Source organism: Nymphalis io, chromosome 10 (assembly GCF_905147045.1).
Source record: "Nymphalis io chromosome 10, ilAglIoxx1.1, whole genome shotgun sequence".
Classification (NCBI taxonomy): Eukaryota; Metazoa; Arthropoda; class Insecta; order Lepidoptera; family Nymphalidae; genus Nymphalis; species Nymphalis io.
Genome location: NC_065897.1, coordinates 1,212,686 through 1,229,034, shown reverse-complemented (window position 1 = coordinate 1,229,034; position 16,349 = coordinate 1,212,686). Strand labels below are relative to the sequence as shown.

The window sequence follows — 16,349 nt, the reverse complement described above, 5'->3', positions numbered from 1 at the left end:
TCATCATTGTTACCGCTTTAAATGTCTATTACAAATCCCTTGAAAAGACTTTTTTGTGTAGGATTGTATGCCTCTAAATAACAATATTTTCCTTTTCCTTTTTACTTTGATTTCTTCGTCAGTCACTTTCTTAAAGCAGATCCTTGTGTTAAATTGTAATTTATTTTTAATTAATAAAATTGTTGAAATATTTTATTTTCTTGCAATAATATTACATAAATCATTCTTGAAAGGTAATTCATAAGTAAATTTATGCAATCGTTTTTTAATATATCTCTAAAAATTATTAATTTATATTTTTAATGATTAGAACATTTAAAAAAATCTTAACAAAACAAATTAAAAGTTACAACCTCCATCTTGTTAATTATCAAATAAAAAAACGTATTCAAGAATACTTGATTATATAGTCACTTAACGAGTCAACGTTTTACAATAATAAAACATTTTATATTCTAAAAAATGTTTGAAACCAAGTTTGTAGCAAAAGTTATCAATCGTATAAATTCAACATAAATATCAAACAAATATTCGAAATCACAATAAAAAAACAACATTTATTCAATTCAAAACAATACACACAGAGTAAGAACAGATAGTCGATTGATAATTGCAGTAAAATATAAATTCAAAATGGTATTACAACTCTCTTCAAATACATTAGAAGTTCAGTTTACAAAATCCATAACAATTATTAAATGAAACATGTATGTGAAATATAAAAAATAAATGAAATGACATGTGATAGTGCTCAATCCAACACAATTGATGAACACCTGATGAAGTCAAGCGGTGGAGTAAGCGTGTGTAGCATGTTTTTGTGTTACAGGGGGTGCGGGAAGACAGCGCGCGTAGGCGGATAAAGGTAGCGTGTTTTGTGCGTGCCCTAGGCTGTTCTGTTCACTGTCTGTCTATAGCGGGCGAAGTGAGATAGTTCCACGTCGAATCTATAGGAGCCTTGCTTAATTTATTTTGATTTCTAATTCGTTCTTTTGTTTTATTTTAAAGGCCATTTCACCACCTTTATATATTTTGTATCGAATATTCTTCTGCTATTTTTATAATTAATTAAGCCGAGTTATATTTGATACAATTAATTGTGTGCTATATTGTTACGAAAATATATATGAATTTCGAGAGAGTAACTGATTATATAAAATTATGAAGTGACGTTTTTTGTCGTCGTTTTAAATGAACAATAATGTAATTTGTATAATGATCTAACGCTTTACGTCGACGACTACACTTTTATGATAATGGACAGAACCGGATTCAATTTAAACGACATTAATAAAATTAATTATCCGCGTCAAAGCGCTTTAAATAAAGTTTGTGGTGAAATTCGCCGGTTTTATTATTTACATTTTTGTTGTTTGAATTTTTACTGTTTTATTGTCATAGTTTGTTATAGATGTACATAAGTACGACTAACTATGGTTTTATCATAAGCGATTAAAGTGTTCCAATTTATACATCATCGAATATAACTTACGAATTACTTAATATTGAATTTCAGTTCAATTCAGTTTCAATAATAACATTGATGTTTCATACTGTTAAATAAAATGGAGCACTGTATCCGGTAAATGTTTATCGATTTTATTCGTTAAAATTTGGTTTATGTGATTGTTGAGGAGCATTCGCCTCCACTTCCATAGATTCGACATTGAACAATGAACGGCTCACTCTGCACTTAGTAATCGTCGTGCTGTAAGAAATATTTTATTTTTCGTATTCATTTCGAAACGTAATTAGTGTATTATTGTTATTTTGTCGTTGATTTATTCAAATGGCGTTGATTTATGTATAAAGCCCAATGCTAAAAAAACCCGATACCTGCCGCTAGATTAGTTAGTCGTTTGAGGATAAACGTATTGGGTACCGCGCTTGATTAAGACAGACAAACGCTCCGATATCGTTAAAGAAAATTAAAAAAGAATAATAATAATTTCACGTTCATTGTGTATTCGAGGTTTCCGTAGTATAATATAATAATTTCGTACCTAAATTCGCCCCTGCCGACTCCCTTTAACTGTGCGTATTTAAAATTTCCTACGGAACCCTCTGCGTTTGAAGAGTCACAATTTAGTGTAATGTGCTAATTATGTGTTGGTCTGGATTTGAATTATGTTCGTTGTTTCATTTTGACTAAACCTGTGTGTTATATGTGTTTTATAGAAGCTGTTGTTTTGTGTATGATAACGGTGAAGCGCGGGGTCGCGTGTCGGGGCGGCGGTGAGGGCACTGCATACATGGCGTTGGTTGATCGACAGAGATATTTTTAATAATATTCGAAATAGATAGATTATATACTGTGTCACTTTTATATTTAAAAGCCCCATTTTTTTCAAAGCTGTTATCGCGTTAATATCATCGATTGCCAACGCCTTGTTACAATTTATATTTTTATTATCTTGGAGTCATGGTTTGCTATTTGCAAATGATATCAATAAAAATCATATATAATAACGCTTAAATCTTAATACAATATTCATATTTACTTTACGTTGGCGTGAACGTAAAGAGTATTTGACATACCGATTTGTATCCAATACAATGGCCTTCTGCTGAACTGTGTCGCAAATTATATATGGTTTTGAATCCTATTATAATTCTTTAAATAATTATTATATAATTAAATTAAAGTATTTTTGTATATAGACGAAATCATGACTTCAATATTATGTCCGTCACTCGCACCCGTCACCGTCGCACTTCGAATTCCTGGGGTATATTAGCACGGTATATTTAAAGTCCGCAGCTCCACGCACCACCGCTGGGCTTTTGTGGTGTGGCTCAGTGTCACTGTAGTGTGCACGGTTCCTCAACTAATACAACATTCTCCTCGCAGATCGGAAGCTGTTCGTTGGCATGCTCAGCAAACAACAAACTGAAGAGGATGTGCGTCAGTTGTTCACGCCGTACGGTACAATAGAAGAGTGTTCGATACTTCGTGGCCCGGACGGTTCGAGTAAAGGTAAGCTCTTATAACTGTTATAATATTGTTGTTCTTTATCTTTCAGAAATGATGCAGCTAAATATTGCATTGAATATAACAAGGGATCATCTTAACCTTTTTGTATAAAATATCTACGTCTTTGCAAAAATTATGAACAATATTTGATGATATAAGTCACAGTAATAATAGACGTGGTAATAAAATTAATTAAAATTTAATAAAATCACATAACTTGAATCAACACAAAATAATATTCTATTCACTTATTAAATTTTTAAATTAATTTAAAGACGTTATCAATATTTTTAAGAGCTCAAAGATAATGAATAATAAATCCACCGTAAAACTCATGCTTGATGTATTTTTTTTACCAGAAATTTGGATATTGAAGAGAAATATTCTCACGTACGCAAAGCAATCAGACGTAAGAAGTTGATACGATAAATTTCTCTCCCACGCCAATTCTGTTGTCCTCGTACATACGGGAGCTCGTGAAAATTGAAAACCCAATTTACTTTGACATAAAATGGAAAGCGTGCCTAATAAAGACATTAGGTCAATATAAATAAGTCATATCATGACGAAAACGGGAATCAGTGAGACGTAATTTGAATGTGTTACTTTATTTTACTTCAAACCGTAAAATTTCACATAACAATGTACATAATACAAAAACTACTATAATAGCATTATATATGATCCACAAGATTATAGAATGGTTAGAATACAATCTTTAACGTGTTTCCATTCATATTTTCTTTGATTCCATTATATACTCGTGTTTTATATTTAATACGAATAATAAACTAATACTTATTAATAACAAATAATTAAAATTATTTTGGTTCGGTGCAGTATTATTTCCTCTTCTATCTATCTCTATCACTAATTAAATTTTTCTTCATGCAAATTCATCATTACGAGTTAATATAATGAATATCGAACGTATATATAAATTCGAATATGAAAACTATTTCTAAATATGTGTTAAGGGCGTTTAGCGTCGATATAAGATCATAAAGTTATTTAATTCTTATTTTATCTAGTTATATTATGTCAAAATGTTCTTTTTTTGTTCAAATATATATAAGTAAACGTCAAAAATATAAAATACGTCAGATAACAAGAATTATACATTAATACTAATAACACAGTAGAATGCTTGACTGAAAATTTCTACTTAAAACTATAAATAATGAAATCTAAGAAAAACTTGCAATATTTTTTAATGCCGAGTGTAGAGCTCCACGCACTACGTCAGTTCGTAGCGATAGCTACAATCGGTTACCATGCCGTAGCCGAGTGCTACAGCATGTAGACGTATGTTTCGACTGTATTTCGGGTACGTAATGTATCAAAATTAATTGAAACTATTTTTTAAAACTTATTGGGAAAATTCTATTTTATTTAAAAACTAGAAATTACATTTAAAAATTTTAATTGCTCGTATGCAGTGTAGCAAACATTGCGTACTGAATTGTAAACAGTATCAAAAAATATAATTGAATGTAAATAAAAAATAAATTAGGGAAGGAAAACTATAAATAAATGTTACTATAATTTTTTTTAATATTACAAACGAAATATTTAAATTAGTTTCATTAATTATTTTGAACGAATTTTATTAATACAAATTACGTATTTACATAATAACAAAAGCGTTAACAATTTACAACAACAATTCAAAGCTCAAGCGGCGTGTTAAGCAACGACATTAAATTCGACTGTCGCCAACAATTACCTAAGTTGACTAGCACGCAAATGTGTACTACTAATTCAAATTGAAACAGCCGCGACCACGTAATACGTCATAGCTACATAGCGACAGCCCGTCTCGGCGTTACGCAACTTTAATTTCATTTTGTTCTCGCTTGAATTTCGTCGGATTTTAATTGAGTTTGAGCTCGTAAACTCGGCTAGCGCTGCGTGGTTTGTTAGTTGCCTAAGCGACGCTGTCTTTATGTACATTACGCTTTTTATACCCGAACTGCCTACTTCGTCATTATTGAACGATAAAGTTATTAACATGGAAGCAATTGTACAACAGATGTAGGACGAAATTGTTAATTCTCTTTAATTACGTACGGCGCCGCGGTGCGATAAACTCATTTTTTATGAGACCCTCAACGTTATCGCTGTCGACGTTTTAATTATAAATTAAGTGGAATTTCAGCCTCGCTTTCAGTCTTTGACACTTGAAGTTGTGAAAAAAGTAAACGTTCTAAGGCTACTTTACTATTATGCCTACGAGTCTTCTCGCGTTGAAGTTTTTCATTTAATCCACATTTAATTACAATTTTCCGACTTATACGTAGAAGTTTTTAATAAGTTAAAGTGGTTTTGCTTTAAAGTGATGTTTTAAATTGTATCATTGATATTCAGAATTATCTTTATTCTTTTTCATACATTTTTAAGTTAATTATCTTTAAGCGCGAGACTAATAATTCAAGGTCGAATCCAAGTGCAACATTCTATATTTATAAAACTACGTATAATGCGTTGTACGCATTTTTATTGTTTTAACGAAATATACTTACAAATAGAGACATAATAAAAAAATAGCAAAATATTTGTCTGACATTAGGAACATAAAAACATTCAAAAGTACCTTAAACAAAGAAATACTTACAAGAATATTTAAGCAATAATTAAAAGAATATTTCCTTTTCATAATTGCATAAAAAAAAAGATTGGTATTTTTGTTTAATACATAATATAGTATAAAAGTATCGAATAATTCTGTTTCCATTTCCATTTAAGGCATATAGACCATATTATCATTTCATGTGTCGTATAAATACACTGCATCTATCAGAAACTCTTTAACAGCCAAATACTTTTATACTTAGTACTTAAACATAACATAAATCGCGGTATTTCAGCAGAAAACATAATTCCTCCGAACCGAGCCACAAAGTACCCGCGTATTTTACCTATACAATTAAAGGGGAACGAAATCACTTTCGCCGGTAACAGAACCCAGTAACGGTCAATAAAAGTCTCTTTAATCTTCTATTCTGGCGTTATCACTACGACTCACCGCGAATGATCGTACTGGTTTTATTCTAGACCTTTCTAAATGTCGAAATTTCTGGAATAAAGAGGCTTATTCAGGACACTATTTGCATTATCAAGAATGTACGATTCTATATAATAACATAAATTTTGCATTTGCACTATGATGTTTAGAAGAATTTCAAAATGACTTGGTTAATATTTCTTACAGACAAATGTCTATGGACGCTAGGGACCAATTACCATCAGGATCAAAAATATATACATTTGAGGATATAAACTATTTTTCTTACTTAAAAAGATGGACATTTTATAATCCTACAATGTTTTAAGTATGAATATTTCAATCCACACCGAAGACACTATTCATACATTTTGTGTATAACCTTTATTTTCCAAAAATACTGAAATCCGTAGCAACATTCATCCACGTTAGTCTTGTTATCGTTTCGTCCAACCGTAATAAGGGTGCAGGTCACGGCGTATAACCATCGTAAAATTGCCGCAAACTCGCTCTCTTTACAGCCCTAGTAACGGCTAAGTCGTAAAATATCGCCAATTTACTTCACACTTAGCGACGACTCACGAGGTCGCCTGACGTATTGTCTGAACCTCTAAAATAACGTATGATAATGGCTGGAGCAAACGGCTTTCGAACGTGGTTGGGGATTCTCAGAGATTAGATTATGTATTATCGTTTCAACGAAAGATTATAACAAAAGGTGCAAAAAAATTTGTCAATTAATGGTATCCAGTAAATAAAAAAGAAAAATATTTATTTTTTATTTACATTTATTTAAATTGAAATGTCAATGAACTTTTATGAAGCAACTTAAGATACTATCTATTCGAATTGACGAAGGAACCTTAGAATTATTCTTGAATAAAATCTCGTTATTTATAATCTTTACTTTATATTTCTAACTTTAAATCTTTCTTGTAAAGTTCCGAAACAACTTCACTGACATTCAAAACGAAAATTTTTCGCGAACTCATAATGAATAAAATTGATTCAAGATCTCGTAGTTTATTTATCTTTACTCATTTTGTGGTTGGCCTATATACATATATCAAAATGCTTTTATAAAGATTTTAATAAAAATAGTAGGTTACTTAATTAAAAATGAAATATTCAATTAAAAAATGCTAGTTTTATATTAGTTATTTCGATTTAAATACACATATTTATGAACTAGGTAAATATTATAGTAACTAACGTATTTATAAAGTCGAAATTAAAATATTCAATAATGATGTTCAGACCGATTCCGGCCACGGCAACCAATCTCAAGGGGGACTAGCTAACTGCACAGGACATGAACATCATTGAGCAAAAGTGCACACACACAGATGAACAATCTTTTCCTTAACTCTCATAATCCGATAGGACGACAAATTTGACACAACCGGGTAGAGTTTAGGTAAAGGAATAATGGCTTAACGTGCTCTTCGGCGCACGGGAGTGTACACAATTCCAACTTCTAGACTCCTACTGGGATTTTTTTTTGACAGAAAAAACCTATGAACGGTGTGTGGCCTTATAACCAGTGGACAAACGGGACAGAAGTTTCACTATAAATTTAATACTGCGTAATATATTTACGCTTTTTTGCATTTACGTTTACATGGTAAGCCTGTGAATATCCCACTGCTGGGCTAAGGCCTCATTTCCTTTTTTGAGGAATGGGTTTTGGAGCTTATTCCACCACCCTACTCCAATGCAGATTTGTGGAATACACATGCGGCAGAATTTTAGTGAAATTAGACACATGCAGGTTTCCTCGCGATGTTTTCCTTTACCATCTCGGCTGTTTTACATGCCAAGTTTAATATGTATCGCATTACATACATACATATATATTAATTAATCATTACATTATAAAGACCTGTTTGAAAAAAAATGCTTAAAACATTCAATTTAAAATAAAAACGCTACATTGAAACATAGCTCTAATTTAATCAGGGAAATTCCGGAACAGAAATCACAAAATTGCTACATAATACAAATTACGCTCGACTTAACACTCAATTCTAAACAAATGGCATTCGAATTTGAACCGCCGTATGGACCCGTATCAGAGCGTCAGTTGAAAAACTCCGTAATCTTGATATTACACACAACATAATCGGTGGAAAGCAATGCCTATATTTTATTATTGCCCTTTGTAAGGGATACGTAACAATGAACGGGGTTACAGTGAAATGTATTTAGACTACGTCGGACATATGTTCGTTCCGAATAATTATTTGAAATTGATTAATTATAAATTCAATAGTATTACTTGTTTTTTTTCTATGTATTATTACTTAAAATAGCCTGTATTGGAGCAGCGTAGTGAAATAAGATTAAGAGTAGAGGGGTTCAGCCGAACAGTGGGACAATTACAATTACGGACATTTGATTTATTTTTATTAAAAAGGATGCCCGTATGTGTTAGGACGCTCAGGATTAATAAGCAAACAAATTTTTATCATTATTTTTAAGCAGCTGTTTAAACAATACACGAACGATATAAATGAATAAACATTAATAAAGCATATATTATGCAACTACATATAATTTTGTGTACCTTATTCATCGACTGGTTATACAAAATAAATTTATATGAATATGAAAGTGAAAATTTAATAAAAAAATCATGTTTTATCTCAAGTGCCGTATGACACATGTAAAACTGAAAAGCCGAATATGTGGAGTGGTGAAATTGAATTCTCATTGGTCGGGACAAGGGCCCACGATCGTGACGCAGTGATTCGCGATATTTTATTGCCTCCGCACCTTATCTACTTCGGGTCCATATTTCGAGAGCTGACGTGATTCTAAGAGGTTTCGAACCTTTATAAATAATACAGTAACATTGAGTGTCGACCTTAAAATTGCAATTTTCACAACAGTTTCCGTATAGGAGTAGTTGATTGGATGGGCATTTCAACCGAACAGGTTTATAAGAAATTGTTGGCTTATTTTGCTTCAATCACAAATAATGAGAGTTAGCAATTATCCTTAATGTATCTTTGACACAATCGCAGAAGATCGACGAAAGAAAAATATAATTTGAAATCGAGTTTGTTTTAGTAATGTTAGAGAGGAACTGTAGGAATAAAATGAAAATAAATAAAGTAAGGTGATTTGATTTTGATCTTATTTGAATGAAATAAATAAGGCGGGTTATTCAATGCAAGGTAATATTATTATATAATAAACTTATTTTTGTTTGAAGCTGAAGTCTGTGTTTTCAGATATAAAAATTTAATCGCATTTAATGCCGGTTCTTCTTAGTAGGTTACAATCCAATTTATATTTACGCGTATGATCCGAATAAAGTTAATATATTTTAATTTTCATATATCTAGATAATTTCTGAAGTGATCTAGTATTCATTTTAAATTTTTGGATTGTATCGTATATTTATTTTTTTAATAACATCGCAAGCTTTTTGCCTTGTAAACCGCCTCTAACAAAGTAACCTCAAAGTCGGCCGCTCATTACGCGGCAATTCCGTAGCTGTCAGAGGCGTCCGCTGACTTCACGTCGACGTGGCGCCCACGTAACGTCAACGCCGGCGTTCGCCGCAAATCAACCGCGCACCGGCGTTCCCGGCGTTCCTGGCATACAATTACAACGTGACATCAGAACGGCCTTTGCTGTGGTTTATGTATTGTATTTATAGGCTTTTTAGCTTCGTGTGAATGTCATTAGCACGAATTCTATTAAGAAGGCGTTTAAACGTGTTTATTATTTATCTATACTAATATCACAAATGCGATAGTAACTTTGTCTGTGTGTTACGCTTTTTTTAACAACCCCTATCCGCAACACCAACATATCCTACCCTTACCTGACATACGGGCGAAGTATGTTGTATATTTATACATAATATCTTTCGATGTATTTATTTGCCTTTAGAACGAGGTAATAATAATAATATCCTGGGACATTATTCACACACGGCCATCTAATCCCAAACTAAACAGAGCTTGTATTATGGAAACAGACAATTGATATACTACATATACTACAGTCTTTTGTATACAATATATAGTACAATACATAGTAAAAATACATACTAATACATACTTATATAGACTCAGGACAAACAGACATGTTTATACACACAAATGTCTATCCTGGGTGAGAATCGTCCCCACGACCTGCGGCGCGAAAGGCTAGTATCTACCAACCACGCAAACCGGCTCGTCAAATAAATAAATACTTATTAATAAGATACTTTATACCTTTAATAATTCTAAAAACAATATTGTACACAAGACATTGCAAATATTTCTATTATAAAATCCATATATTTTAATATTACCAGCAATACAACATAAATAGTTAAAATATCGTCGAAAATATCTGAATTAAGAGTAATATACTGACTCATCACGTAACGCCTTTTGCTATGTCACGCCACATTATAAATCTTATTCAACAAGTAAGACTATTTTTATATGTTAGTAACAAATGATGTCATGAATTTACTCCAGAAAACAGAAAAAATGACATGTTGTTTATTACAACTTAAGTACTAAACTTTACTTTTCGGCTCACGTTTATAATTCAGATGGCACGTAAAAGAAAGAAAAACAAAAGAAAAACAATCTTTTGCATTTCTACTACCTTCGAATCTAATATTGTTATTCAGACAACATATCCGAAAGCTAAATATATTACTCGTCACATTGTAAGTGTTAAAGCATATACCACGAGAAACCCTAATTTATAATCATTAAGATAAATCTATGAGAAATAAAAGATGTAAAAAAAATTACCTTAAGTTCTACACCATATTGACACGTCGAATCACGCCAGCCTTTTGCCCGTCACGCCACACGTAATAGTAATGACGTAACGCCCTCAGGTAATAGTAATGACGTAACGCGTTTCATGCGTAAATCAACAAGTTGTATTCATATGTGTGTTGCCTTTTATCATACATCTGTTTTACATTTGAAATATTGTGTACTAGAAAAGGGCACATACAATTTTACTCTAAAACATTGACTTTTCACTAATAATGCCCATTAGTAAGCAATAATACAAATTTGTTTATTTTATAGTATATTATTTATTTAATAAAATTTAATATTGTTGTATTTTGCTCCACAAAATGGACTTTTGGACGGACGGCCTAACGGCAAGAAACTCATATCTTTAATGTGTAAACAAATATGAGAACTAAAATGCTATTATCCATGTGCCTGTACTTGCATTAGCGTACTCACCCTCCAATTAAAACACAACATTAGTAAGAAATGCTGTTTGGTGGTACAATATGCTGTGACTGGGTGGTACCCATACGGGAAAAAGGCTTACCACCAAGTGAAACCACTTATTGTAACACTTGATATCTAATACTGGTTTTCTAGAAAAGGGGATGGCCCTTATGGGTCGTCACACGCTTTGGCACTCTGGCCCCGTCTCATTCTAGAAAAAAAGAAAAGTCAGAGTCGCAGCGGACAATGCTGAAGGTAACAAACGAAATTAAATAATATTCCCTAATTCCGAAACATATATTAGTGACAGTTGCTCTTGAAACCTTGGAATAATTTGCAAAATTATTTAAAGAACCCACTCATTTATTTCATTTTAATTTTTACGCCCAGATAAGTTTCAATTTTTGGTATTGTACCAATACTACTTATTTGACATCAGTATAGTTATAAATCTTCATTACCTGCAATTTATCGAAGAGTTTGAGTTCAAGTTCACTTTATTTCAAAGCCAATAACGAGCCTCGAATCTATCTTCATTAAATCGATATACTTTATTTACTTTAGAGCAGCTAATTTCAAGAAATCGTCTACGATTTCAACTCGTAAGTAACGGAAGAGTCGAGTAAGTGACTTTTCTATAAGCGTTAACGCTAATCGCTACCACAAGCTTATTAGCAGCCCAATAGTAGTGGATAACGCGCCAACAGAAGCATTCCCTAAGACTATCAGGCTGGTGGTAAATCTTAAAAGGCCTATAAATGTCTCACTGTTGAACTAAGACAACTCACTTTTTGAGGATAAGAACTGGAGCTCATTTCCTGTCGCCGTTTTCCTCAAGCGCGAAGTCAATGTGAATAATAAATACAAATTAAGCACATGAAAATTCAGTGACGCTTGCTGGTTTTTGGACCCGTAATCATTGGTTCAGATTCACATGAAGAGCTATAAGTCTGTAAGATCCATCAAAACTTTTCTCTGCAGTTTATCATGATGCAAAAGCCTAAGCATAATAATACTTTTAAAATATAATTAATTCAAATAATAGTAAAACTTTGTTACAACATAAATCGCAATAAATACTATTATATAAAATATATCTATAGAATTAATTCGCCTTATTTACTAAAACATGCTGTATTGTAATAATTTAACACAAGATCTCCAAAATCGTGAAAATATTTATAAGACCTGTACAAATATTGTAGCGAACAGGGATCCTCTACGATCTTTGTTTTTCAAGATTTAATCGTTAAATTAATGTTTTAGAATAAATATATAATCATAAAGTTGAAGTTCATAAATCAAAAGAATATTTGTTTATTGTAATGAGTTTTCAATATTATTTTTTTAATTTACAAGAACTTTCTGTTGAACTGTTGGTGGATGGATGTTAGCAGAATTTCATCCGTAACATAGAGCTTTCGTCACTATATTTTCCAGAGCACGGGATGAATAATAACCACAATTATAAACTTTGCCCCGAACGAGACACTGTTCAACTATGTGTAAAAAAGTATTTGACTGCTTTGTACTCCCGATTCTTCAGATATGAAAAACGTATTTAATTAAGTCTCATATTGTTGAAAATTGTACGATGATATTAGTTAAACCTTTCTATTTTTTCCCCTCAAAAATACAACCCAATTGCTGGGCGAGTTTGTATTTAATATTCTAATTTGCTTTTTTTTTTAAACGGAAATCGAATGCATTTAACGTTTAAACGTAAACAAACAAAAGGAGGTTGCATTTTTAGATACGAACTATTTGAAATAAAGATATCATTTGGTACAAAAAACAATAAAGAAAAACCATACTAATATTACACGAGGTTAACATTGTAACAAGTTGTTTACTTCGCCGAGTTTATGCAAAACAAACTTTACATACTATAATATTAAGTTTTTATGAGATACAAGTTGTAACGACAACGTAATTAAAAGTAAAATAGTCGACACAAACGCTTTACAAGTAAACACTGCAAGAACTATAAAACATACAAAATCCTATGTAAATAAGATTTGTATAAGACGATAATATAACATCTTAAAATAAATTTAATCAGCATAATAATCTATACTTTATACGTTCACACACTCGCACTTTTTCAAATTGAATGAACACAGCTTTAAATAATATACTCAATAGAATCATTTTAGTTGTTAAAAGTTTGTAGGATTTCCATAATGTTTTATTTTAACTTCTGCCAATCTAGGAGTTTTAATTACATACACGGACTTTTATTCTTATCGTAGGCAACTCAATGCTTGTATTATAGGTAACCAAGCAACTGATATAAATATAATATAATTATAAATAAATCATTCGGGAATCGAACCTGCAACCCCGAAACGAAGGGTTATTGCTAACTGCTCCAACGGGTCAGTCAAAAGTTTTTATATGGATGTAAAGAAAAACATGGTACATACGGTAATATAGTAATACAATACAACCCGATATTTCACTTAACACGACACTTAATGTATTAACGAAATATTTTCAAACTCATCATTTAAAAAAAAAAAATCATGTTATCTCACTCTAATTGTATGCGTGCGATGTTGAGATAAGTATATAGTAATATAATAAACTTGCGTTTAATCGCTACGCCGTTGAAGAGTCGGAGATAGCGAATCAAGATAGTCGTAAAGGTAATAACAACAACTCATCTTCACAATCGAGATCCACTAGAGACCCACCAGTAATGGGGGGCTTAATTACGTACTTAATAGAAAAACCCCCGTAAGGAACAATGGAACAGAGAATGAGCGAAGGTACATTGACGTCGAATGACTGGACCGCGTATAAATTATATAAATACATCAATTACATAATTAAAAGATATAGAAAATAATAATTAAATAATAAAAACAATGTATTAAATCAATTATAAAAAACGCAGTTTTGTTTTTTTTTCTGAAAATATAATAATTCCAGTCAATGACGAATGAAATCTGATAAAAAAATAAAACTATATTTTATTACTATAATCGTATAATTCTGCCTGACGATTCTAGATGAAGTCATTTCTGTGTCGCAGACGGCAGAGCGATTTATTATCTGACATTACCGTGGCAATATCGCGATAATGACACGATCCCCGTGGAAACACAGGATTATTCAAACACCTCCATGTAATAAGCGAGCCGCTCACGGAAGGAACTTTGACGGTCCCATGATGAATGTAAGCAGTGTCATTTCAATAAACAGCACCTTATTATCGTGGTGATTAAAAAGTATATTTATAATTGAAATGCATCTCGAATTGATGAAATATCTATAAAAGGAATAAGGACTTCATTTTAATTAACTGGGCTTATATAAAGCGCAATTCATTAAATCCTCACATATCACACGGTAATAAATAACGCGGACAGGCAGTGACAAATACCTTTATGACAAAACAAATATTGAACAAACGGTATTGACCTTATGAATTTTTAACTGAAGAGATTAATCAACTTTTTCATTGAATACAATTTTTCAAAATGTCCACGAACTGAAATACGTTTAGAAACTGTTTTGCTTACGATAAAACTTTAATGGTACAATGAATGTTAATTATACAATACAACCTTTAATTATAAAGCTTAAATATAAACGTTTAATAGAAAACAAGCTGAACAAACAACACAATCGAGTCTCAAGTGTTACGCGAGTGGCTATTAATTCAGCGTTGTGTGACGTCACCGTGACGTAGCATGAAAAGTATTTTGTAAGCCAAGTCATTCTGATGAGCCGATGAATTCAAATACCCGTATCGGTGCTAACCGATTACTTTGCTGAATCACTATTTGCAACGTATTTTCATTTGAGGTATTGATTTATTGATTTGTAAATATCTTAGCGCTCGATACACGGTAGGGGCTAACTGAGACTTCGAATGTCAGACGAGTGAGCGTAAGATTTCGAGCGTCAGACGACGTCAGCGTAAGATTTAAAGCGTCAGATAACGTCAGCGTAAGATTTGTTATTTAATTATTTTTTCTTACTGCTCCTATTTCTAAGGGCTGTGGTGATGAACCTGGGTAAGATTTTATTAAAAAAAATGTATTTTTGTCTGTTACCGTTTGTGCATTAAAGTCTTTCTTATTATCTATATTTATGTATGATTTCTGAATTAAGGCAACCAAATGTCCGTATTGAATTAAACTAAACGTTTTGTGTTTATGTAGTTAAACGCTAAAGTGTCCACTATAACATATAAAAATTAAATAATTTTCTTTATCGTAACAAAATTTATGAAAATATAATGTCAGTCACGGAATATATTGTCATATCGTAATGTAATATTTTGTGTAAATTAATAGCGTACAATGGACTTCCGAAGCCGCATATGAGCATTACATAACGCTTACATACATGTAAGCTCATTAATTTCGAAGTAATTATGAAATGTAAGCGATATTTTAACTATAATATATTTTTATTTATATATTATAATGTTTCGTGTGATTGGTTTAAGAGTATACTCATTTACAAGAATCCAATGATGAAATTTATATTATCTACAGTTCAGGGTGAGCTCATCGGGTCCCAGACTGAAAAGGTAGAAGTCCCAGGCTGAAAGGCAATTATTATTTAAAAACAAATTTTGTGTACGGCGTTATAGGTAATATATCGAAATAAAATTTTATATATATATTTTTTTCATATTAGGGTAAATCCGTGCTCTTAAATTTGCTAGTTAACCAAACAAAGTTTGAACATAATGAAATATCCCGAATACCATTTCAATCTAAATGATCGTTGACCATTCGTTGACTTTGTCAAAGTAAACATACAGTAAATCGAAATACAGCAGATCGATACAGAAATCACCTTTTCAAATGTCAAGAGATCAGTCCCGAATTTCAATAAGAAAACTAGCTGTAAGAGCACTATTAGCTGAAACATTTAAAGCCGTAAATTAATCCAAATAGAGTACTTCAAGGACCATTTGCAACAACGTCTTTTACTGTCCCAAAGGTACGTTAGCCGTAGTTTACCTTCAATGAATAAATGAAAACAGGGGACATTCGCTTCCCCGGAGAGCATATAATCGTATGCTCGCTAGATAATGACTTGAATGAGACCGTAAGCTAAAGAGACTTTAAAGAGATAAATTTTCAAGGAACGTATGAAGACGAACATCTGCTATTGATTTCGTATTGCAAGTGGG

General features: G+C 31.8%; 2 protein-coding genes across 2 annotated transcripts in view; both read left to right on the top strand.

Annotated features, from left to right (window-relative positions):
* LOC126771194 (CUGBP Elav-like family member 4) overlaps nucleotides 1-855 on the top strand; it is a 544,666-nt gene extending 543,811 nt beyond the window's left edge. The window contains exon 5 of the mRNA XM_050490949.1: nucleotides 830-855. Within this exon, the coding sequence (XP_050346906.1) occupies nucleotides 830-855 (26 nt within the window). The remainder of the gene's footprint in view (nucleotides 1-829) is intronic.
* A 2,000-nt stretch (nucleotides 856-2,855) lies between these two features.
* The window catches only part of LOC126771322 (CUGBP Elav-like family member 4), a 157,078-nt gene continuing 143,584 nt past the window's right edge, over nucleotides 2,856-16,349 (top strand). Inside the window, exon 1 of the mRNA XM_050491165.1 lies at nucleotides 2,856-2,977. Within this exon, the coding sequence (XP_050347122.1) occupies nucleotides 2,872-2,977 (106 nt within the window). The 5' untranslated portion in view covers nucleotides 2,856-2,871. The remainder of the gene's footprint in view (nucleotides 2,978-16,349) is intronic.